Raw genomic sequence first — 24781 nt, 5'->3', positions numbered from 1 at the left:
AGTATATTCACTCATCACTACTTAGAAGCTGTTCACTACTGTATGAAAAAAAACCATCAGTAGCAAAACTGTCCAAAGAAACAACACAAAAAATGCTAAAAACGCTTTGAGGAAAAATACTGCCAGCATTTTCCTTAAGCTTGTTATGCTAGAAAAAGTGGTCGAATACACAAGTGTCCTTAAAGACCAAAAGGAAAAAAATGCCGACACTACCACACCCAATTCAAAAGATAGATGGGGTCAAACAAAAATATCCAGATAATAATCTTCATATCTTGCGTTTCGTGGTTCTCATCTTAAAACATCTATTAATTCATGGGGTTTCAGAGGAAAGCAAGACAAGTGGCACTCTCAATGGTGTGAGCTGGAAGAAACGTGTACTCGCTCAAATCATCTGTTACACATTTCATTGATGTCCCTGCAACTGAAATACCCATTGGAAAAAATAAAGATGGATCCAAGATGGCCGACTTCAAATTGGCCTCCATGGTCACCACCCATCTTGAAAAGCTTTCCCCCTCCCATATACTAATATGCCACAAACAGGAAGTTGATATCACCAACCATTCCCATGTTATATAGGTGTCTCCTTATTGCAGGAAAGAGCACAGCGTCCTGTTCAGTCATAATAACCATAGACAACAGATAGCTGATGGCTGAACGACTCGGGCGATTGTTCAGCTGCTAGCTATCTTTCCCAAAATCTCCATACACGGGGGCACTCTCTTGGTTGATAGCTCCTTTATTCTCTACGATATAGACACTGCCAGACTCCTTTGGCGACGGCTTATCTCACCAAGAACAAAAGGATTGGCAGTCCAAAATTCAACATGTAGTTGTCTTAACTCCTTTGATATAATCTGTCATGTGAATGGGACATGGGAATGTTTCTGGTCACACCCCTTAAAGGTCACCTTGCATATTAAATAAAAGTTGACCAAATCTGCCTATTTCGTCAGGATCGGACAACCACCTAATGTATATTGGGACCTCCCGACAGTCCCTGGACAGTCTATGACAGGAGACAAGGCTTGAACAGTTCACATATGGGAGAGTTGGAGTAATAGCTGTACTTTACTTCCGCCAACAGCTATCTAATGTGTATGGCCAGCTTAAGACTGTCTAGTCCCCCTCGGTCACTAAACAAATGATATTAATACATTTTCCCTGTATGTTCTGTTTTCCATACAGATAGAGTTAACCATTACTGTAACATGATACCAATGCCACTTCTGCTATCACTGAAAATTATTTTATACATCATCCCCTATTGTACTGTTTTTACATATTACAATCTCATTTTCTTTTTTAGACAGTTTTTGAAAAGAACAAGCTGGAACAATCAAGGAACACAATGGCAACACAAATGACAAAAATCAGTTGCTATGTGGCAAATATTACCGACAGACTAATAGAGCCGAAGAAATACGTCACTGCTGACGAATTCCATGCACGCAGGCTGAAAGCAGTAAGTGACTAGATGTGTACAGTTGTCTTCCATAACACTATGGGAATGACTAGGGAGTGAAAGATTGGGAAATGGTAACACCAGATGCAGTATATTTGTCATTTGCTGTAGCCTGGCAGCCTCGAGATTTCAGACATAGAGATGTGGTGGGCACAGCTTCTGTCACCGTTCAATACATAGTGAGTGGCAGCTGTAACCTCATCCGGCACAGGCTGAAAACCCGCGGCTGAGGAGTAAAGTTAATTTCCTCCCAGGCTTTCAGTACGGTGGCCACATGTCATCAGAACATGATTAACCCCATATCTGCTGGTTATTAGCAGTTTTTCACATGAAAGGTTCCCTTTAAAGGGGCATATGCGCCAAGCACATCACATACAGTACATCCATTGTATATGCGCTGCTTAGGAGGTTGAGCCTTTCAAAAGAAGACATGCTTATACTTACTTGAAATAAGAATTCAGCAGTATAATATACATTTTTTTTCAGGTAATTACGATACAGACCTATTTCCGGCGTTTCCATGCTAAAGAAGTGGTGCAGCAATTGAGAGAAGAGAGGAAGCTGAGGTTGGAATGGGAGGAAAGAGAGGAAGTAAGAAAAAGGAAAGAGAAGGAGGAAAGACTCCGGAAAGATTATGAGCGCAGAATGAACCCAAAGAACAAGGAAGACTTTGAGTTGCTCTATCACGCTCTTGAATGTAGGTGGAAAGCGCTTTATCACATAATACTGTTTACCTTTGGTAGCTAGTCCCCCGCCTGCTGTATGGAAGGACCAGATACTTGCCGAGAGTGTTGTCTGCATTAGTTTTTGCTCTCTGTATATACTACACCCATATGTTCAGTCATTCAGTACAACATATAAGGTATAAAGTCTTGTCTGTAATGATAAAAAGTATTTTTATCTTTTTGGCCATCCTCTTTGCTTCATGACCTCCCACACTAACTGCCCGCACCAGAGAATCCTGACAGTGTTTAGTGCGCACTTTGAGCATTCAGTAGTCTGCAGGCACATAGAATGACTTCAGACTCATCACAAACTTGGACAGACAACCCCTTTAATGCGCCTAACATAAATAAAAACATAGTATGCCCTAACTAGTCAGATTGCAGTTTGCCGAATTCATATACAGAGCATCAACCTCAGGTTGCCATGACGACGATCAGGCTCTCACAAAGACATCCTATATTGATTTTGATCACAGCATAGAGGCAATTAAACAGCCTGGGGTGCAAGCCTCTTGGTTGTGAGAGCTGGTGCTCGATGAGATGAGGAGGTGCAGGGCAAAAGGAAAAATGGTTAATGTCTAACCTAACAAATAAGATAAATCTGGGACAGACCTTGCCTCCAAGTGACACTAAACAAAACTGAGGGAACTTGAGGTTAGCAGACGAGGTATAGTCTGCTGGGGAGGAGCCAATTTTAATTTAGAATGTAATAATAGTGTCATCCTCCAGGTGGCAGCAAGCTGTCCCATGGTTCACTGTATACCCCAATGAAGTGAGCCGGAAATGATTTTCACTGATTCAGAATCTGAATTCTGTATTCCCAGCCACTTGAGGATGTCTGAACTTAACTTTCATTTACTTTTTAAAAGAAATCTTGTGTCAGGTTGCAGATGAAGAAGTATGAAACGGTCAGCATTATTTGAATTGCAAAAAGTATTAGGCTGCCGTCACACTAGCAGTATTTGGTCAGTATTTTACATCAGTATTTCTCAGCCAAACCAGGAGTGGGTGATAAATGCAGAAGTGGTGCATATGTTTCTATTATACTTTTCCTCTAATTGTTCCACTCCTGGTTTTGGCTACAAATACTGATGTAAAATACTGACCAAATACTGATAGTGTGACGGCAGCCTAAGGCTATGTGCGCCTGTTGAGTATTTACTTGTAGAAATTTCTGCAAAGTTTCTGCATCTCTCGGCAGCAAAAACGCTGCGGAAAATCCACAGCATTTTTGGTGCATTTTTGCATGCGTTTTTTATCCTGTGCAAACACAGGCAAAAACGTACAAAGAATTGACATGCTGCGAATTTAAATGCACAGCAAATCCTGAAAGGAAAAATACTGATTATGTGCACCGCACTTCAGGATTTTCATTGACTTTGCTGGCATTTTTGGGCCAATTCTGGCAGAAATAACGCACCGTGAGCACATCCTTAGAATTTAGTGGAAAGCATATTAAAAAATGCCATCGCACTGCTATGAGATTACATTTTGTACCATTATCGCAATTCTGCTGTTTTTACTTTCAATATTGTGCAGTTTTTTAAGACCACCCAATAAATACAAAAAAGTACACTTACACATATGCTATAAAAAGAACGGAAAACTGAAACAGAGGAAGAATGGGGACATTTTTACTGGGGCTGTGTACTTTTTCCTTTGTATGACATTTACTAATTATAAGCATGAGGGCAAAAAAAGGTAGGCTTAGAGCAGGCTTTCTCCTGTGTGAGACACGTAATGACAAACAGCCTTGCTCTTCTCCTTGATCTCTGCAGTTATTGTGTGGTATAGTGCAGAACTATGTGTATTAGGCCGGGATCACACATACGAGAAACACGTCCGTGTCTCGCATGTGAAATCCAAGCTCTGGCGCCGGCACTGTGGAGCGGAGCGTGCGGCCGCATAGCAACACATGGAGCCACACGCTCCGCTCTGGAGTGCCGGCGCCAGAGCTTGGATTTCACATGCGAGACACGGACGTGTTTCTCGCATGTGTGATCCCGGCCTTATAAATAACCTTTCATCTCAGCAGTCAGTGTGAGGGAAGTGGGATACTGCAGAGCTGAGTGTGATTACAGCTACTTCCAGCTTTCTTTTCAGGATAGTCAGTACTCCCACTCCCTCCATAATGACTGCCGTGTGATTAAAGATGGAAGTGTTTGTAATCATACTGAGTTCTGCTCTTTCCCCATTCTGCCACATTGACTGCTGTGAGATGACGTCTGGAAGTGTTTGTAGTCATACTCAGCACTGTTGTATCCCTATCCCCCCCCTCCCACTGACTGCTGTGAGATGACATCTGGAAGTGTTTGTAGTCACACTCAGCTCTGTTGTATCCCTATTCCCCCCCACTGACTGCTGTGAGATGACATCTGGAAGTGTTTGTAGTCACACTCAGCTCTGTTGTATCCCTATTTTCCCCCACTGACTGCTGTGAGATGAAAGTGGCTGTAATTACACTCAGCTCTGTTGGACTTGTTTTTTTTTGCAGAACAAGTTGTACTTTTAATAGACACCATCCTTTTTATTTTGTGATGTGCTGGAAGATGAGAAAAAAAGTGGCAAAATTGCAAAAAAGTGCAATTTTGGGGTTTTGTTTTTACAGCTTTCCTTATACAGTGAAAATAACCTGGGAGATTGATTCTTCAGATCAGTATGATTGCAGCGATACTAAAAAATGCATAGTTTTTATTTATTTAAGGGGTGAAACACAATCAGAAATTTTTTACATTTTTTGCTTGTGTTAACATTTTTTAAAAACCCTTAACATTTTCACTAGATGGAACTGTGTGTGGGCTTTATTTTTGCAGGCTTCGCTGATTTTTATTGATGCAATTCTGTGGTACATTTAATGATCTAATGGCTTCTTATTGCATTTTTTTTTGCGGTGTTGCTTCGTCTGAAACATCAAAATTCTGTTTTGTTTTTTTTTCTCATTATTGTTTTACCGATTGAGTTAATTAATTTTATGTTTTCATAGATTATACTTTTGTAGATAGCACATACAGTATATGTATTTTTGTATATCTTTATTTTGAATGGGGGGAAATTAGGTTGATTTGAGGTTTTATTCTGTATATTTAAAAACTTTTCTTTTCACTGTATTTGTTAGTTCCCTTAGGGGACTTGTATCTGCGATCGACCGATTGCTTGCACTATATACAGCAATGCAATAGTATTTTACTGTTTAATATATATCATGGTCTACTACGGCTGACATTGAAATGAGCACCATCATGTCAGGCATGTGGGTCTTCAGTAGATCCCCGGCTGCCATGGCATCCCAGTGATGCCCTGCAGCTGCATTGTGGCAACACCGATGAGTACACTGCTAATGCTACTGTCCCAAATTGACTGCAATGATGAACAGGAGGTTAAAAGCTGTGGGCGGACCTCAGCTCCACTTATGGCTTCTAGAGGCTGAATAACACAGCCATCATTTGCCGAAAGATGCAGGCTCAGCTCCTGAGCCCACATCAAAGTCAGCGATCCAACATATGATGTAATAGTGCGTCAGACGTAAGAAAATGGTTAACATGCTTAAAAAACTGGTGAAAAGTCCTCTTTAAGGGGGTTTAGCATAATAAAACCCTTTTTTTTCTATTTACTTGTGTGGTTTATTTTCAATATAGAGCTCTGTTTAAGAAAAAGATTATGCTGTTGTTTTAAAAAAAATAATTTAAAAATAGTTTATATTGATATTACATTTTCTAAACCGTGATTTTCATTTTTACATATTAAATTTTAGATTCAATTAATAATAATAATTGTATGCTGAAGAAAATTTTGTAACTGTGTTTTTTTTTAGTATGGAGAAAAGAAGAGGTTGAGCGAATTAATCAAACCTATACTGGTGCTGAAAGGAAAGCGGCCCTTTGTGCTCTTCTGGAACAAGAGACTCAATTGATCAGCTCCATTGGCAGGCACAGAATAGATGCAGGTGAAGAGAACCAGCAGAGAGCTATACAAAATCTTCTAAATAAGGTCTGTACTTCTGCACTTCATGTATGAGTGGGTAGAAATAAGCATGAGGTTGATTTCTCACATTGTGTATTTCCTGCTCTTTGTATTGTTTTTTTGCACCAAAACTCTGTGGCAAGATGTCAGTGTGATAGCAGCATTGCAAACAATACCAAACACCAATACCAAACACCTAGTGCAGTAGCTGAGGCTCAGCGCTGGATACAAGAAGGGTCAGTATAGCAGAATGTTTTTTTGTTTTTTTTTTTAAACAAACTGCAGCTGGGGGATATAGGCTCTTGTAATAATAGGCTTACTAGTACACCAGGTTTGACCGATATGAGAATACCACCTCCTTCAGGCCTGATAATCCGCATTCTATAATGCTGTATATCTGCCCCCAACCCCATCTGTTAGACAAGAAAAATTCATATTATAATCACCAGTGGGGCGGTGCGGTCCGCTCCGAGGGGTGTCGCTGGTCTTGGTTCTGCACCTCTCTTCTTGCGATGCCATCCTGCTTTTTGCTTCGTTTCGATGATGCATCCCTACGTCATCAACACAGCTTCCCCGGCATTGCGCTCCTGCGCAGGTGTACTTCATTGTCCTGACTTGGGCAGAGTAAAGTACTGTACAAAAAAAATTAAAAAAAATTTTTCAGCTCACCCAACATGGATCCTCAAGCGATACAGACATCCGAGCAGGGAAAACGTCCAGCCCAGGACGTGGTAGAAGCACAAAGAGTTCGGTAATCCAGCTCCAGGAAAAAGGGAAAATTCTGATGTATTAAAATCCAATAAACTTTATTGAAACAAATCCATAAAATAGTCGATCCCAATAGGTGGCTAGGCATAGGATCACATATCAGCCCTCGCTGTACGCGTTTCGAACACAAACGTGTTCTTAGTCTTCAGCATGAGGAAAGCATGAGGAAAGAGTTTCAGCAGGTAGATATAAATGAACAAAACAGGTGAAAGAAATAAGTAATTAACAAACTCAAAAGACAATCAACATGCACCCAAAATCCATCCTGGTGAGAACATACACAAAAAAGAGGAAAAAAAACAAAACAAGAAAATCAGATTAAAATGCATAAAAATATCAAGAAAAATATTAATAGAAAAAAGAAAACAAAGTTATCTGTTACGACATACAACAAAACTAATAGTACAACATCATTTCTCTTCTAAGATTTAAACCAGAGGGAGCTCGAGTGTTTAGACACAGTATCCAAAAAGCCTCTCGGTCACACAAGATCCTTTCTCTATCTCCACCCCGTGAATTCTTATGAATATGTTCAATCGCATAGACTTTCAATGATGAGGTGTTCCTGTTATGAGTTTGTATGAAGTGATTGGAAGCGCTGGAGACATGTCTCAATGTAGATTGTGTAATATCATATGAGTGTTCACAGAATCTATCTTTCAATTTACGGATGGTAGATCCAATATAATACAGATTGCATGAGACACATTCTATGATATAAATGACATGGTCTGTGTTACAATTGATAAAGTCTTTTATATTGTAAATTTTCTGATGATTGGTGCCCGTGAAGGTTGCGGTTTTTTTCGAGAACAAACAGGTTTTGCATGGAGAAGAGCCACATTTAAAAAAACCTTTTGTAGATAGCCAGCTGGCTCGTTTTTTTTTTAATACATCAGAATTTTCCCTTTTTCCTGGAGCTGGATTACCGAACTTTTTTGGAAGTGCATTTGAACAGCAAGGTGGATTGCTCTTAAGGGAACTAGAGAAAAAAAAAATCTATAAATCTTCAGCATAGCGAGTGTGAGCGAGCTGAGTGTGACCAGAGCGTAAGTGTGGACGGCGGTAAGTGTGACTTGTGATTCAGTGACTTTGGATTCAGGGAGTTTCCAGGGGAGGAATTACTGAATTGCTGTATGTTTCTTATTAATTCTTTGTATTTATTTATTTTTTTTATATTATTTATTTTTTATTTTTTTTAATTTAACTTTTCTGTCTGGTACAATCCCCATTAGGAAATGTGCTCCACTCTTGTTAATGCCATCCAGTGCACATCTTGCCACATGTATGCAGTCCTTGAGCAGCCGATCGAGGGTGCATACTGCTGTGCGAGATGTGAGCACATTGAGCATTTGGAAGCCCAGATTCTGACACTAAATGTGCAGCTGGCAACACTGAGATCCATAGACAATATGGAGAGGAGTCTTCTGCTCATGGAGCAGACGCTCAATGGGACAGATGAGGGGGGGGGGGGGGGGATGGTAGGATGGAGCTGCAGGATGGTGAAGTAGGAAGCTGGGTGACAGTTAGGAAGCGGGGTGGAGGGAAGAGTGCCAGGGAGGCTAGTCCTGATCTGGAACACCCCAATAAGTTTGCTAAGTTGGCAGATGAGGGGGGTGACAGTACAGGGGTAGCACTGCTGCAGCCAGGCATGCCCTCTGAAAGCCGGAGGAGTGACTGCTCCAGTAAGGAGGGAAATAGGAGAGCAGGGCAGGCCAGACAGGTGCTGATAGTGGGAGACTCAATTATTAGGGGAACAGATAGGGCAATCTGTCACAAAGACAGGGATCGTCGAATGGTGTGCTGCCTACCTGGCGCTCGAGTCCGACACATCGCTGATCGGGTGGACAGATTACTGGGAGGGGCTGGTGAGGACCCAGCGGTCATGGTGCACATTGGCACAAATGACAAAGTTAGAGGTAGGTGGAAGGTCCTTAAAGATGATTTCAGGGAATTAGGCCGCAAGCGGAAAGCAAGGACCTCCAACGTGGTATTTTCCGAAATACTGCCTGTACCACGTGCCACGCCAGAGAGGCAACGGGAGATTAGGGAGGTTAATAAGTGGCTCAAGAATTGGTGTAGGAAGGAGGGGTTTGGGTTCCTGCAGAACTGGGCCGACTTCTCAGTTGGCTACAGGCTCTACGCTAGGGACGGGCTGCACTTCAATGGGGAGGGTGCAGCTGTGTTGGGGGAGAAAATGGCTAGAAGGTTGGAGGAGTGTTTAAACTAGGAATTGGGGGGGAGGGTATTCAATTTATAGGAGGGGAAGATAGTGCAGACAGAGACCTGGGCACAAATAAGGAAGTTGGGGGTGGCGGTGGCATGGGGGGTGGGGTTAGAACAGTTAATAATTTAAGAATGAATAGAGGTACAGAGAGGAACATCAAGTGCATGTATACTAATGCCAGAAGCCTCGCCAACAAAATGGACGAATTAGAACTAATGTTGTTGGAGCATAATTATGACATGGTGGGGGTATCTGAGACATGGCTGGATGAGAGCCATGACTGGGCTGTTAACTTGCAGGGCTATAGCCTGTTCAGAAATGACCGTACAGATAAGCGAGGGGGAGGGGTGTGTCTGTATGTAAAATCGTCCTTAAAACCCATCCTGCGTGATAATATAGGTGAATTTAATGAAAATGTAGAATCCCTGTGGGTGGAGATAAGGGGAGGGGGAAAAATAATAAATTACTGATAGGGGTTTGTTATAAATCTCCAAAAATAATGGAAGCAATGGAGAATATCCTCGTAAAGCAAATAGATGAAGCTGCGACTCAAGGAGAAGTCATTATTATGGGGGACTTCAACTACCCTGAAATAGATTGGGGAACAGAAACCTGCAGTTCCAGCAAAGGTAATCGGTTTTTGACAACTATGAGAGACAATTACCTTTCACAACTGGTTCAGGACCCAACAAGAAGGGGGGCACTGCTAGACCTAATATTAACCAACAGGCCAGACCGCATAGCAAATATAAGGGTTGGGGGTCACTTGGGAAATAGTGATCACAAAATAATAAGTTTTCATGTATCCTTTAATAAGATTTGTAATAGAGGGGTTACAAGGACACTAAACTTCAGGAGGGCAAATTTCCAACGGATGAGAGATGATCTTGGTGCAATTAACTGGGACGATATCCTGAGACATAAAAATACACAAAGAAAATGGGAGACATTTATTAGCATCCTGGATAGGACCTGTGCACAGTATATACCGTATGGGAATAAACATACTAGAAATAGGAGGAAACCAATATGGCTAAATAGAGCTGTAAGGAGCGCAATAAGTGACAAAAAGAAAGCATTTAGAGAATTAAAGGAAGTAGGTAGTGATGAGGCATTAAATAAATACAAAAAATTAAATAAATTCTGTAAAAAGCAAATCAAGGCAGCAAAGATTGAGACAGAGAGACTCATTGCCAGAGAGAGTAAAAATAATCCTAAAATATTCTTTAACTACATAAATAGTAAGAAACTAAAAAATGATAGTGTTGGCCCCCTTAAAAATGGTCTGGGTGAAATGGTGGATGAGGATGAGGAAAAAGCCAATATGCTAAATGACTTCTTTTCATCAGTATTTACACAAGAAAATCCCATGGCAGACAAAATGACTAGTGATAAAAATTCCCAATTAAATGTCACCGGCTTAACCCAGCAGGAAGTGTGGCGGCGTCTAAAAATCACTAAAATTGACAAATCTCCGGGCCCGGATGGGATACACCCTCGAGTACTGCAGGAATTAAGTACAGTTATTGATAGACCATTATTTTTAATCTTTAGAGACTCCATAATAACAGGGTCTGTACCACAGGACTGGCGTATAGCAAATGTGGTGCCAATATTCAAAATGGGGACAAAAACTGAACTCGGAAATTATCGGCCAGTAAGCTTAACCTCTACTGTGGGTAAAATCCTGGAGGGCATTCTAAGGGATGCTATACTGGAGTATCTGAAGAGGAATAACCTCATGACCCAGTATCAGCACGGGTTTACTAGGGACCGTTCATGTCAGACTAATTTGATCAGTTTCTATGAAGAGGTAAGTTCCGGATTGGACCAAGGGAACCCAGTGGATGTAGTGTATATGGACTTTTCAAAAGCTTTTGATACGGTGCCACACAAAAGGTTGATACATAAAATGAGAATAATGGGGATAGGGGAAAATATGTGTAAGTGGGTTGAGAGCTGGCTCAGGGATAGGAAACAAAGGGTGGTTATTAATGGAGCACACTCGGACTGGGTCGCGGTTAGCAGTGGGGTACCACAGGGGTCAGTATTGGGCCCTCTTCTTTTTAACATATTTATTAATGACCTTGTAGGGGGCATTCAGAGTAGAATTTCAATATTTGCAGATGACACTAAACTCTGCAGGGTAATTAATACAGAGGAGGACAATTTTATATTACAGGATGATTTATGTAAACTAGAAGCTTGGGCTGATAAATGGCAAATGAGCTTTAATGGGGATAAATGTAAGGTCATGCACTTGGGTAGAAGTAATAAGATGTATAACTGTGTGCTTAATTCTAAAACTCTGGGCAAAACCGTCAATGAAAAAGACCTGGGTGTATGGGTGGATGACAAACTCATATTCAGTGGCCAGTGTCAGGCAGCTGCTACAAAGGCAAATAAAATAATGGGATGCATTAAAAGAGGCATAGATGCTCATGAGGAGAAAATAATTTTACCTCTATACAAGTCACTAGTTCGACCACACTTAGAATACTGTGCACAGTTCTGGTCTCCGGTGTATAAGAAAGACATAGCTGAACTAGAGCGGGTGCAGAGAAGAGCGACCAAGGTTATTAGAGGACTGGGGGGTCTGCAATACCAAGATAGGTTATTACACTTGGGGCTATTTAGTTTGGAAAAACGAAGACTAAGGGGTGATCTTATTTTAATGTATAAATATATGAGGGGACAGTACAAAGACCTTTCTGATGATCTTTTTAATCATAGACCTGAAACAGGGACAAGGGGGCATCGTCTGCGTTTGGAGGAAAAAAGGTTTAAGCATAATAACAGACGTGGATTCTTTACTGTAAGAGCAGTGAGACTATGGAACTCTCTGCCGTATGATGTTGTAATGAGTGATTCATTACTTAAATTTAAGAGGGGACTGGATACCTTTCTGGAAAAGTATAATGTTACAGGGTATATACACTAGATTCCTTGATAGGGCGTTGATCCAGGGAACTAGTCTGATTGCCGTATGTGGAGTCGGGAAGGAATTTTTTTCCCCAATGTGGAGCTTACTCTTTGCCACATGGTTTTTTTTTGCCTTCCTCTGGATCAACATGTTAGGGCATGTTAGGTTAGGCTATGGGTTGAACTAGATGGACTTATAGTCTTCCTTCGACCTTAATAACTATGTAACTCTTTGTGCAGAGTAAAGTACAGCAGTGCACAGGCATCGGGGCTCTTTGACCTTTCCCAGCACCTGCGCACTGCCTTGGAGACCAACTGGGCATCTCTTCACAGTTTTCTTTTTAGCGTGCGCTTTCACCCCTCCCTCTTAGGGCAGTCTCACACGTCCAGATAATTCCGGTACTGGAAAAATCGGTACCGGAATTATCCGTGTCCGTGTGCCCGTGCGTTTCTGTGGCACATCAGTGCGGCACACGTGCGGCACACGTGTGCCGCCTGTGTGCCCACTGGGTACCACACCACCGTGCAGGAGACAGCGCTAAAGTTTAACGCTGTCCCCTGCATCTGGTGCTGAAGCCCCATTCATATCTTCCCTGCAGCAGCGTTTGCTGTAGAGAAGATATGAATATTCCTTTTTTTTTTTTTGTTTCTCATGTTTAAAATAAAGCTCTATGTGCCCACCCCCCTCCCACCTCCTGTGCGCCCGCCCGCTGTTCTTAAAATACTCACCCGGCTCGCTCCCTCGCTGGCGCTGCTTCCTGTCCTGGCCGCACCTTCTACTGTATGAGCGGTCACGTGGGGCCGCTCATTTACAGTAATGAATATGTGGCTCCACCCCTATGGGAGGTGGAGCCGCATATTCATGACTGTAATCGGTCGTGATTTTAGTTTTTGTATTAATAATTATTGATTATATAATCAATTATTTTTAATACAAAAGTAAATGTACTACTTTGATACTTTTTTATTTATTTACTTTTACCACTGGAGGCTGCCATTTTCATTAGTGTGGGTGTAAGTGTCTGGGCACGACACTTGCACACCTCACTTACGGCAGCCATGGGCATAGGAGCTAACGGTCGGACTCCGACCGCATCTCTTTCATTGAGGCCGCTCCTCCTGCTTCTTAGCTGTGACCTGGGCATGCCCACTGAGCTGCTAGGTTACAGCTGGGGGAGGAGATCGCGGCCATTTTGTTGCTTTATTTTCCTCTGTCATCGCACACACAGCTCAGTGCGTGCGATGGCAGGAACTGCCGAGGAGAAGCTGCTGGGAAGCGAGGGTCCGGGGTAAGTATCTGCAGGGAGGAGCCGTGATTGCAGCCTGTACTTAGTATTACAGTACAGGCTGCAATCACTGCTCACTGCCGACCTGTTCAGAGCACAGCAGGGAGATCGTCACACTGCTCTGCCCTGAACAGGATGCAGCACTTCCTGGGAGAGGAGGGAAGGTAAGTACAGGGTTTTTTTTTCTTATGCATCTACCACTGCTACCTGCCCCTATATACCACCTACCACTGCTACCTACCCCTATATACCACTGCTACCTGCCCCTATATACCACCTACCACTGCTACCTGCCCCTATATACCACCTACCACTGCCACCTGCCCCTATATAACACCTACCACTGCCACCTGCCCCTGTATAACACCTACCACTGCTACCTGCCTCTATATACCACCTACCACTGCTACCTGCCTCTATATACCACCTACCACTGCTACTTGCCCCTATATACCACTGCTACCTGCCTCTATATACCACCTACCACTGCTTCCTGCCTCTATATACCATTGCTACCTGCCTCTATATACCAGTGCTACCTGCCTCTGTATACCACTGCTACCTGCCTCTATATACACCACTTGTACCTGCCCCTATATACCACTGCTACCTGCCTCTATATACCACCTACCACTACTACCTGCCTCTATATACCATTGCTACCTGCCTCTATATACCAGTGCTACCTGCCTCTATATACCACTGCTACCTGCCTCTATATACACCACTTGTACCTGCCTCTATATACCACTGCTACCTGCCTCTATATGCCACTGCTACCTGCCTCTATATGCCACTGCTACCTGCCTCTATATATCACTGCTACCTGCCTCTATATACCACTGCTACCTGCCTCTATATACAACTGCTACCTGCCTCTATATACCACTGCTACCTGCCCCTATATACCACTACCTGCCTCTATATACCACCTACCACTGCTACCTGCCTCTATATACCATTGCTACCTGCCTCTATATACCAGTGCTACCTGCCTCTATATACCAGTGCTACCTGCCTCTATATACCACTGCTACCTACCTCTATATACCACTGCTACCTGCCTCTATATATACCACTTGTACCTGCCTCTATATACCACTGCTACCTGCCTCTATATACCACCTACCACTGCTACCTGCCTCTATATACCATTGCTACCTGCCTCTATATACCAGTGCTACCTGCCTCTATATACCACTGCTAACTGCCTCTATATACACCACTTGTACCTGCCTCTATATACCACTGCTACCTGCCTCTATATGCTACTGCTACCTGCCTCTATATACCACTGCTACCTGCCTTTATATACCACTGCTACCTGCCTCTATATACCACTGCTACCTGCCTCTATATACCACCTACCACTGCTACCTCTGTCCTGTGTAGCTAATCTAGTCCTGTGTAGCTAATCCTGTCCTGTGTAGCTAATCATGTCCTGTGTAGCTAGTCCTGTGTAGCTAATCCTGTCCTTTGTAGCTAATCCTGTCCTGTGTGACACTGACTGCTGAGCTCTGTATCTAATCTAGTCCTGTGTATCTAATCCTGTCCTGTGTACAGTATCACACGAGATAGGATTAGATACACGGCTCAGCACAGTATCACACAGGACAGGATTAGATACTCGGCTCAGCAGTCGGTATCACACAGGACAGGATTAGATACACGGCTCAGCAGTCGGTATCACACAGGACAGGATTAGATACTCGGCTCAGCAGTCGGTATCACACAGGACAGGATTAGATACACGGCTCAGCAGTGAGTATCACACAGGACAGGATTAGATACACGGCTCAGCAGTCGGTATCACAGGACAGGATTAGATACACGGCTCAGCAGTCGGTATCACACAGGACAGGATTAGATACACGGCTCAGCAGTCAGTATCTAATCCTCTCCTATGCACTCCTCACCCCCCTGCATGTCTTTCCCCATTGTGGTTTATTATTTTTGTTGTAGGAGACGAGGGAGTCGAGGATTATGCGTTCAGTAAGTATGGTTTAAAAAAGATTAATAAAGGACTTTATTCTGGCCGAGTCTTTATTTACAATACAACTATAGGATTAGTAATGGATGGGTGCCTTATAGACGCCTCTCCATTACTAAGCCGTGGGCTTGATGTCACCGGACAATATGAAGGTGACATTAACCCCACAAATATGAACCCCACTTGCTACCGCTACAGGGCAAGTGAAAATTGCCAGGCAAAGCTCCAGAAAAGGCGCATGTAAAAGGCGGCTGAGAGCTGATGTTTTTAGCCTGGGGGGGGGAACAATATCCATGGCCCCTTCCTAGGCTAATAATGTCTGCATAGCATTTGCTAGTTATTAATTTAGGGGGCCCCCACATCTTTTTTTGGGGGGTGTCCCCCATTTTAATAGCCAGTAAAGGCTAAGTATACAGTTGTGAGCGTGTGAGTGTGAGCACACTCCCTGTTATGTAGACAATCCAGTGACACAGTGTGCCAGCAATCAGAGCACACACAGTGATCTGATAATAACCCAAAAACAATAGAATGAGCTCTGAGACGTGGAATCTCTGTAGACCGCAATACCTGAACCTATCCTAAACACAACTAAAGGCAGCTGTGGATTGCGCCTGTCACTACCTATGCAACTCGGCACAGCCTGAGGAGCTGACTAGCCTGAAGATAGAAAAACAAGCCTGACTTGCCTCAGAGAAATACCCCAAAGGAAAAGGCAGCCCCCCACATATAATGACTGTTAGCAAGATGAAAAGACAAACGTAGGGATGAAATAGATTCAGCAAAGTGAGGCCCGATATTCTAGATAGAGCGAGGATAGCAAAGAGAACTTTGCAGTCTACAAAAAACCCTAAAGCAAAAAACCACGCAAAGGGGGCAAAAAGACCCACCGTGCCGAACTAACGGCACGGCGGTACACCCTTTGCGTCTCAGAGCTTCCAGCAAAACGAATTGACAAGCTAGACAGAAAAAGTAGCAACAAAAGCAAAGAAGCACTTATCTAAGCAGAGCAGCAGGCCACAGGAAAGATCCAGAAGCTCAGATCCAACACTGGAACATTGACAAGGAGCAAGGAAGACAGAATCAGGCGGAGTTAAATAACAAAGCAGCCAACGAGCTCACCAGAACACCTGAGGGAGGAAGCTCAGAAGCTGCAGTACCACTTGTGACCACAGGAGTGAATTCAGCCACAGAATTCACAACAGTACCCCCCCTTGAGGAGGGGTCACCGAACCCTCACCAGAGCCCCCAGGCCGACCAGGATGAGCCACATGAAAGGCACGAACAAGATCTGGAGCATGGACATCAGAGGCAAAAACCCAGGAATTATCTTCCTGAGCATAACCCTTCCATTTAACCAGATACTGGAGTTTCCGTCTAGAAACAAGAGAATCCAAAATTTTCTCTACAATATACTCCAATTCCCCCTCCACCAAAACCGGGGCAGGAGGCTCAACAGATGGAACCATAGGTGCCACGTATCTCCGCAACAACGACCTATGGAATACATTATGTATGGAAAAGGAGTCTGGGAGGGTCAGACGAAAAGACACAGGATTGAGAATCTCAGAAATCCTATACGGACCAATAAAACGAGGTTTAAATTTAGGAGAGGAAACCTTCATAGGAATATGACGAGAAGATAACCAAACCAGATCCCCAACACGAAGTCGGGGACCCACACGGCGTCTGCGATTAGCGAAAAGTTGAGCCTTCTCCTGGGACAAGGTCAAATTGTCCACTACCTGAGTCCAGATCTGCTGCAACCTGTCCACCACAGAATCCACACCAGGACAGTCCGAAGACTCAACCTGTCCTGAAGAGAAACGAGGATGGAACCCAGAATTGCAGAAAAATGGAGAGACCAAGGTAGCCGAGCTGGCCCGATTATTAAGGGCGAACTCAGCCAACGGCAAAAAGGACACCCAATCATCCTGGTCTGCAGAAACAAAACATCTCAGATATGTTTCCAAGGTCTGATTGGTTCGTTCGGTCCGGCCATTAGTCTGAGGATGGAAAGCCGAGGAAAAAGATAGGTCAATGCCCATCCTACCACAAAAGGCTCGCCAAAATCTTGAAACAAACTGGGAACCTCTGTCAGAAACAATATTCTCAGGCATGCCATGCAAACGAACCACATGCTGGAAGAACAAAGGCACCAAATCAGAGGAGGAAGGCAATTTAACCAAGGGCACCAGATGGACCATTTTAGAAAAGCGATCACAGACCACCCAAATGACTGACATCTTTTGAGAAACGGGAAGGTCAGAAATGAAATCCATCGAAATATGTGTCCAAGGCCTCTTTGGGACCGGCAAGGGCAAAAGCAACCCACTGGCACGTGAACAGCAGGGCTTAGCCCTAGCACAAATCCCACAGGACTGCACAAAAGTACGTACATCCCGTGACAGAGATGGCCACCAGAAGGATCTAGCCACTAACTCTCTGGTACCAAAGATTCCAGGATGACCAGCCAACACCGAACAATGAAGTTCAGAGATAACTTTACTAGTCCACCTATCAGGGACGAACAGTTTCTCCGCCGGACAACGATCAGGTTTATTCGCCTGAAATTTTTGCAACACTCGCCGCAAATCAGGGGAGATGGCAGACACAATGACTCCTTCCTTGAGGATACTCGCCGGCTCAGATGAACCCGGAGAGTCGGGCACAAAACTCCTAGACAGAGCATCCGCCTTCACATTTTTAGAGCCCGGAAGGTACGAAATCACAAAATCGAAGCGGGCAAAAAATAACGACCAACGGGCCTGTCTAGGATTCAAGCGCTTGGCAGACTCGAGATAAGTAAGGTTCTTATGATCAGTCAATACCACCACGCGATGCTTAGCTCCTTCAAGCCAATGACGCCATTCCTCGAATGCCCACTTCATGGCCAGCAACTCTCGGTTGCCCACATCATAATTACGCTCAGCAGCTGAAAACTTCCTGGAAAAGAAAGCACATGGTTTCAACACTGAGCAACCAGAACCTCTCTGTGACAAAACCGCCCCTGCTCCAATCTCAGAAGCATCAACCTCGACCTGGAACGGAAGAGAAACATCTGGTTGACACAACACAGGGGCAGAACAAAAACGATGCTTCAACTCCTGAAAAGCTTCCACAGCAGCAGAAGACCAATTAACCAAATCAGCACCCTTCTTGGTCAAATCGGTCAATGGTTTGGCAATGCTAGAAAAATTACAGATGAAGCGACGATAAAAATTAGCAAAGCCCAGGAATTTTTGCAGACTTTTCAGAGATGTCGGCTGAGTCCAATCCTGGATGGCTTGGACCTTAACCGGATCCATCTCGATAGTAGAAGGGGAAAAAATGAACCCCAAAAATGACACTTTCTGCACACCGAAGAGACACTTTGATCCCTTCACAAACAAAGAATTAGCACGCAGGACCTGGAAAACCATTCTGACCTGCTTCACATGAGAGTCCCAATCATCTGAGAAGATCAAAATGTCATCCAAGTAAACAATCAGGAATTTATCCAGATACTCACGGAAGATGTCATGCATAAAAGACTGAAACACAGATGGAGCATTGGCAAGTCCGAATGGCATCACTAGATACTCAAAATGACCCTCGGGCGTATTAAATGCAGTTTTCCATTCATCTCCTTGCCTGATTCTCACCAGATTATACGCACCACGAAGATCTATCTTAGTGAACCAACTAGCCCCCTTAATCCGAGCAAACAAGTCAGATAACAATGGCAAGGGATACTGAAATTTAACAGTGATCTTATTAAGAAGGCGGTAATCAATACACGGTCTCAGCGAACCATCCTTCTTGGCTACAAAAATGAACCCTGCTCCCAGTGGTGATGACGATGGGCGACTATGTCCCTTCTCCAGGGATTCCTTCACATAACTGCGCATAGCGGTGTGTTCAGGCACGGATAAATTAAATAATCGACCTTTAGGAAATTTACTACCAGGAATCAAATTGATAGCACAATCACAATCCCTATGCGGAGGTAGGGCATCGGACTTGGGCTCTTCAAATACATCCTGATAATCAGACAAGAGCTCTGGGACCTCAGAAGGAGTAGATGACGAAATAGACAAAAATGGAACATCACCATGTACCCCCTGACAACCCCAGCTGGATACCGACATAGAGTTCCAATCCAATACTGGATTATGGGTTTGCAGCCATGGCAACCCCAACACGACCACATCATGCAGATTATGTAGCACCAGAAAGCGAATAACTTCCTGATGTGTAGGAGCCATGCACATGGTCAGCTGGGTCCAGTACTGAGGTTTATTCTTGGCCAAAGGTGTAGCATCAATTCCTCTCAACGGAATAGGACACCGCAAAGGCTCCAAGAAAAACCCACAACGTTTAGCATAATCCAAATCCATCAGATTCAGGGCAGCGCCTGAATCCACAAACGCCATGACAGAATACGATGACAAAGAGCATATCAAGGTAATGGACAGAAGGAATTTGGATTGTACAGTACCAATGACGGCAGACCTATCGAACCGCTTAGTGCGCTTAGGACAATCAGAAATAGCATGAGTGGAATCACCACAGTAGAAACACAGACCATTCAGACGTCTGTGTTCTTGCCGTTCAACTCTGGTCATAGTCCTATCGCACTGCATAGGCTCAGGTTTAATCTTAGACAATACCGCCAAATGGTGCACAGATTTACGTTCGCGCAAGCGTCGACCGATCTGAATGGCCAAAGACATAGACTCATTCAAACCAGCAGGCATAGGAAAACCCACCATGACATCCTTAAGAGCCTCAGAGAGACCCTTTCTGAACAAAGCTGCCAGCGCAGATTCATTCCACAGAGTGAGTACTGACCACTTCCTAAATTTCTGACAATATACTTCTATATCATCCTGACCCTGGCACAAAGCCAGCAAATTTTTCTCAGCCTGATCCACTGAATTAGGCTCATCGTAAAGTAATCCGAGCGCCAGGAAAAACGCATTGACATTACTCAATGCAGGGTCTCCTGGCGCAAGAGAAAATGCCCAGTCCTGAGGGTCGCCGCGCAAAAGAGAAATAATAATCAAAACCTGTTGAATAGGATTACCAGAAGAATAAGGTTTCAAGGCCAGAAATAGCTTACAATTATTTTTGAAATTAAGAAACTTAGTTCTATCACCAAAAAACAAATCAGGAATAGGAATTCTTGGTTCTAACATAGATTTCTGATCAATAGTATCTTGAATCCTTTGTACATTTGTAACGAGATTATCCATTGAAGAGCACAGACCCTGAATATCCATGTCCACACCTGTGTCCTGAAACACCCAAATGTCTAGGGGAAAAAAAAGACTGAACACAGAGCTGAGAAAAAAAAATGATGTCAGAACTTTTTTTTCCCTCTATTGAGAATCATTAGGTTGCGGCTCCTTGTACTGTTATGTAGGCAATCCAGTGACACAGTGTGCCAGCAATCAGAGCACACACAGTGATCTGATAATAACCCAAAAACAATAGAACGAGCTCTGAGACGTGGAATCTCTGTAGACCGCAATACCTGAACCTATCCTAAACACAACTAAAGGCAGCTGTGGATTGCGCCTGTCACTACCTATGCAACTCGGCACAGCCTGAGGAGCTGACTAGCCTGAAGATAGAAAAACAAGCCTGACTTGCCTCAGAGAAATACCCCAAAGGAAAAGGCAGCCCCCCACATATAATGACTGTTAGCAAGATGAAAAGACAAACGTAGGGATGAAATAGATTCAGCAAAGTGAGGCCCGATATTCTAGATAGAGCGAGGATAGCAAAGAGAACTTTGCAGTCTACAAAAAACCCTAAAGCAAAAAACCACGCAAAGGGGGCAAAAAGACCCACCGTGCCGAACTAACGGCACGGCGGTACACCCTTTGCGTCTCAGAGCTTCCAGCAAAACGAATTGACAAGCTAGACAGAAAAAGTAGCAACAAAAGCAAAGAAGCACTTATCTAAGCAGAGCAGCAGGCCACAGGAAAGATCCAGAAGCTCAGATCCAACACTGGAACATTGACAAGGAGCAAGGAAGACAGAATCAGGCGGAGTTAAATAACAAAGCAGCCAACGAGCTCACCAGAACACCTGAGGGAGGAAGCTCAGAAGCTGCAGTACCACTTGTGACCACAGGAGTGAATTCAGCCACAGAATTCACAACAACTCCCCCCCCCCCATAGACCAGTACACTGCTCTCCTGAAATACTCTGTGCTCCTGTCACCCTGCTACTTCCACCATACATCTCTGTGACCTCCCTAGAGCAGCACAATACCATATGGATCACGTATAATGCCGCCATATATATTTATCACATAATACTCCCATAAAGGCCACACATTATGTCGAGATATATATATATATATATATATATATATATATATATATATCTTCTATATATATAATTGTCTAAGGGTTTTTCCGTCTGTCTGTCTGTCTGTCCAGGAAATCCCGCGTCTCTGATTGGTCGAGGCCGCCAGGCCTCGACCAATCAGCGACGGGCACAGAGACGATGATGTCATAAAGGACGTAGACATCTCGCGTCTGATTGGTCGAGGCCGCCAGGCCTCGACCAATCAGCGACGGGCACAGTATCGACGTAGATGTCATAATGGTTGCCATGGCGACGATGATGTCATAAAGGTTGCCTCGACCAATCAGCGACGGGCACAGTCTGCACCGAATTCTGGAATCATCATTTTCCATATACTACGGGGACATGCATATTCTAGAATACCCGATGCGTTAGAATCGGGCCACAATCTAGTATATATATATATATATATATATACACTAGATGATGGCCCGATTCTAACGCATCAGGTATTCTAGAATATGCATGTCCACGTAGTATATTGCACAGCCCACGTAGTATATTACCCAGTCACATACTATATTGCCCAGCTACTTAGTATATTGCCCAGCCACGTAGTATATTGCCCAGCCACATAGTATATTGCCCAGCCACGTATTATATTGCCCAGTCACGTAGTATATTGCCCAATCACGTAGTATATTGCCCAATCACGTAGTATATTGCCCAGTCACGTAGTATATTGCCCAGCCCACGTATTATATTGCCCAGCCACGTAGTATATTACCCAGTCACATACTATATTGGCCAGCTACTTAGTATATTGCCCAGCCACGTAGTATATTGCCCAGCCACATAGTATATTGCCCAGCCACGTATTATATTGCCCAGTCACGTAGTATATTGCCCAATCACGTAGTATATTGCCCAGTCACGTATTATATTGCCCAGTCACGTAGTATATTGCCCAATCACGTAGTATATTGCCCAGCCACGTAGTATATTGCACAGCGACGTAGTATACAGCACAGACACGTATACAGCACAGTCACGTAGTATATTGCCCAGCCACATAGTATATAGCACAGACACGTAGTATACTGCCCAGTCACATAGTATATTGGCCAGTCACATAGTATATTGCCCAGCCACGTAGTATATTGCCCAGCCACATATGTAACAGGTTAAAAAAGACTTAAAATAAAAAAATAAACATACTCACCTTCCGAGGGCCCCTTGTAGTCCTGGTGCTTGTGTGCGATGCACGCGGCAGCTTCCGGTCCCAGGGTTGGTATAAGCGCAGGACCTGTGATGACGTCGCGGTCACATGACCGTGACGTCATCGCAGGTCGTTCTTGCATAGCATCCTTAGCACCGGAACCTGCTGCTTGCACTGCCGAGGACAGCGCCATGTCGGAGGGTGAGAATAACCTTTTTTTTGTAACATTAGATCTTTAAACGCAGCATCAATAGTAAAAACTTGGTCACACAGGGTTAATAGCAGCGGTTACGGAGTGCGGTACCCGCGGCCAGTTACCGCTGGCATTAACCCTGTGTGAGTGGAGAGTGGAGGGGAGTATGCGGGCTCCGGGCACTGACTGCAGGGGAGTAGGGAGGGACTAATCGGACTGTGCCCGTCGCTGATTGATTGTGGCAGCCCTGACAGGCAGCTGGCGAGACCAATCAGTGATGCGGGATTTCCGTGACGGAAGTTGCCGACAGACAGAAAGATAGACAGACGGAAGTACCCCTTAGACAATTATATATATAGATATATATATCACACATTATGCTGCCAAGTATTGTATGATCTATGTGACGGTATTATATGTGCTCTATATGGCGGCATTATGTTTGATCAGTATTGTGGAATGATGTAAAAACTATATGATGGTGGTATATGAGAACTATATTGTGGGATTATGTGTGATGTATGTGGCAGTACTAGGTGAGAATTATATGGTAGTTTTATGTGTGATCTATATGAGGGTATTATGTGATTAGTATATGGCAGTATTATGTGTGAAGTATATGGCGGTATGTGTGAAAAGTATATGGCGGTATTATGTGAGATCTATATGGCGGCATTATGGGTGATCTATATGGCAGTATTATGTGAGAAGCATATGGTGGTATATGAGAACACTGGCGGCATTATGTGTGATCTATGTGGTGGTATGTGTGATCTATTTGACAGTATTATGTGAGAACTATATAACAGTATTATGTGTGAGCTATATGGCGGTATTTTGTGTGATCTATATGGCGGTATTATCTTCAGAAAGGGGACCCATTCTAGGGTGGTTCTGGCTGAACACCTGCACACGGGTCTGGGGTAATAGAGGGGCAGCATGACCTCCAGTTAGGTGCAGTCAGGGGAGGGCTGGTGAGGCAGCTGAAGAGAGGGGTCTCATTTTTATCGTTACTATATGGCTACATTTCCCCCTAACCTGCTTCCCAGTGTAACCCTGTACTTCGCCTTTCGCCTCGCTTTCACACATCGCCAGGACAGGATCTGAGGAGGGGAATGGAGTCTTTGCATGCAATGTCTGGATCAGAAGGGGCCATCAATCAGTAGACATGTTTCCTGGATTTCTGTGGAGCAGACAAGCAGATGGTCCATCCATGTGTATAAAAGACAGCGCTCTATGTAAATCCCTGGCTGCTCTGCGCACCGAACAGGGGGCCCCTATAGACCAGCACACTACTCTCCTGAAATACTCTGTGCTGCTGTCACCCTGCTCCCTCCACCACATATCTCCCAGAATCCTTGCTGCCTGCCATCTTCTGTGACTGTTTACTTGTCAGTATAACTCTGCAGTCACCAACAAAATGGCTGCTCACTGTGTTCCTGAATCCTCTCTTATCCCTTAGCAAACACCCAGAATGGGAGGAGAGGAGACATCACTTATGTCACCAGACTCCGCCCATAATTACTGCAGTGCAGTAATATGAGCTAGTTGTACACTAGGTTTTTGTCAAATTTCAGTAGCTGCTCCCCCTAGTGTTTAAAAGTGGAAATGCCAAACTTTTGAAAATGATTTTTCATATTTTACTAAATTATAAACAAATGATAATATTTTTTTAAGAAAATGTAAACATTAATTCTTTACATTTTTCAATTGCTGGAATATTT

The 24781-nt window shown here is 43.8% G+C and overlaps 1 protein-coding gene across 2 annotated transcripts in view; it reads left to right on the top strand.

Moving 5' to 3' along the window:
- The window catches only part of IQUB (IQ motif and ubiquitin domain containing), a 90427-nt gene that overhangs the window by 22833 nt on the left and 42813 nt on the right, over positions 1-24781 (top strand). For both annotated transcript variants that reach the window (XM_069764901.1, XM_069764902.1), the window contains 3 exons: positions 1313-1468; positions 1955-2165; positions 6005-6180. In XM_069764901.1, the coding sequence (XP_069621002.1) occupies positions 1313-1468; positions 1955-2165; positions 6005-6180 (543 nt within the window). The remainder of the gene's footprint in view (positions 1-1312; positions 1469-1954; positions 2166-6004; positions 6181-24781) is intronic.

The sequence above is a fragment of the Ranitomeya imitator genome, chromosome 4 (assembly GCF_032444005.1).
Source record: "Ranitomeya imitator isolate aRanImi1 chromosome 4, aRanImi1.pri, whole genome shotgun sequence".
In the NCBI taxonomy this organism is placed as follows: Eukaryota; Metazoa; Chordata; class Amphibia; order Anura; family Dendrobatidae; genus Ranitomeya; species Ranitomeya imitator.
This window is presented reverse-complemented; position numbering and strand designations above follow the sequence as displayed.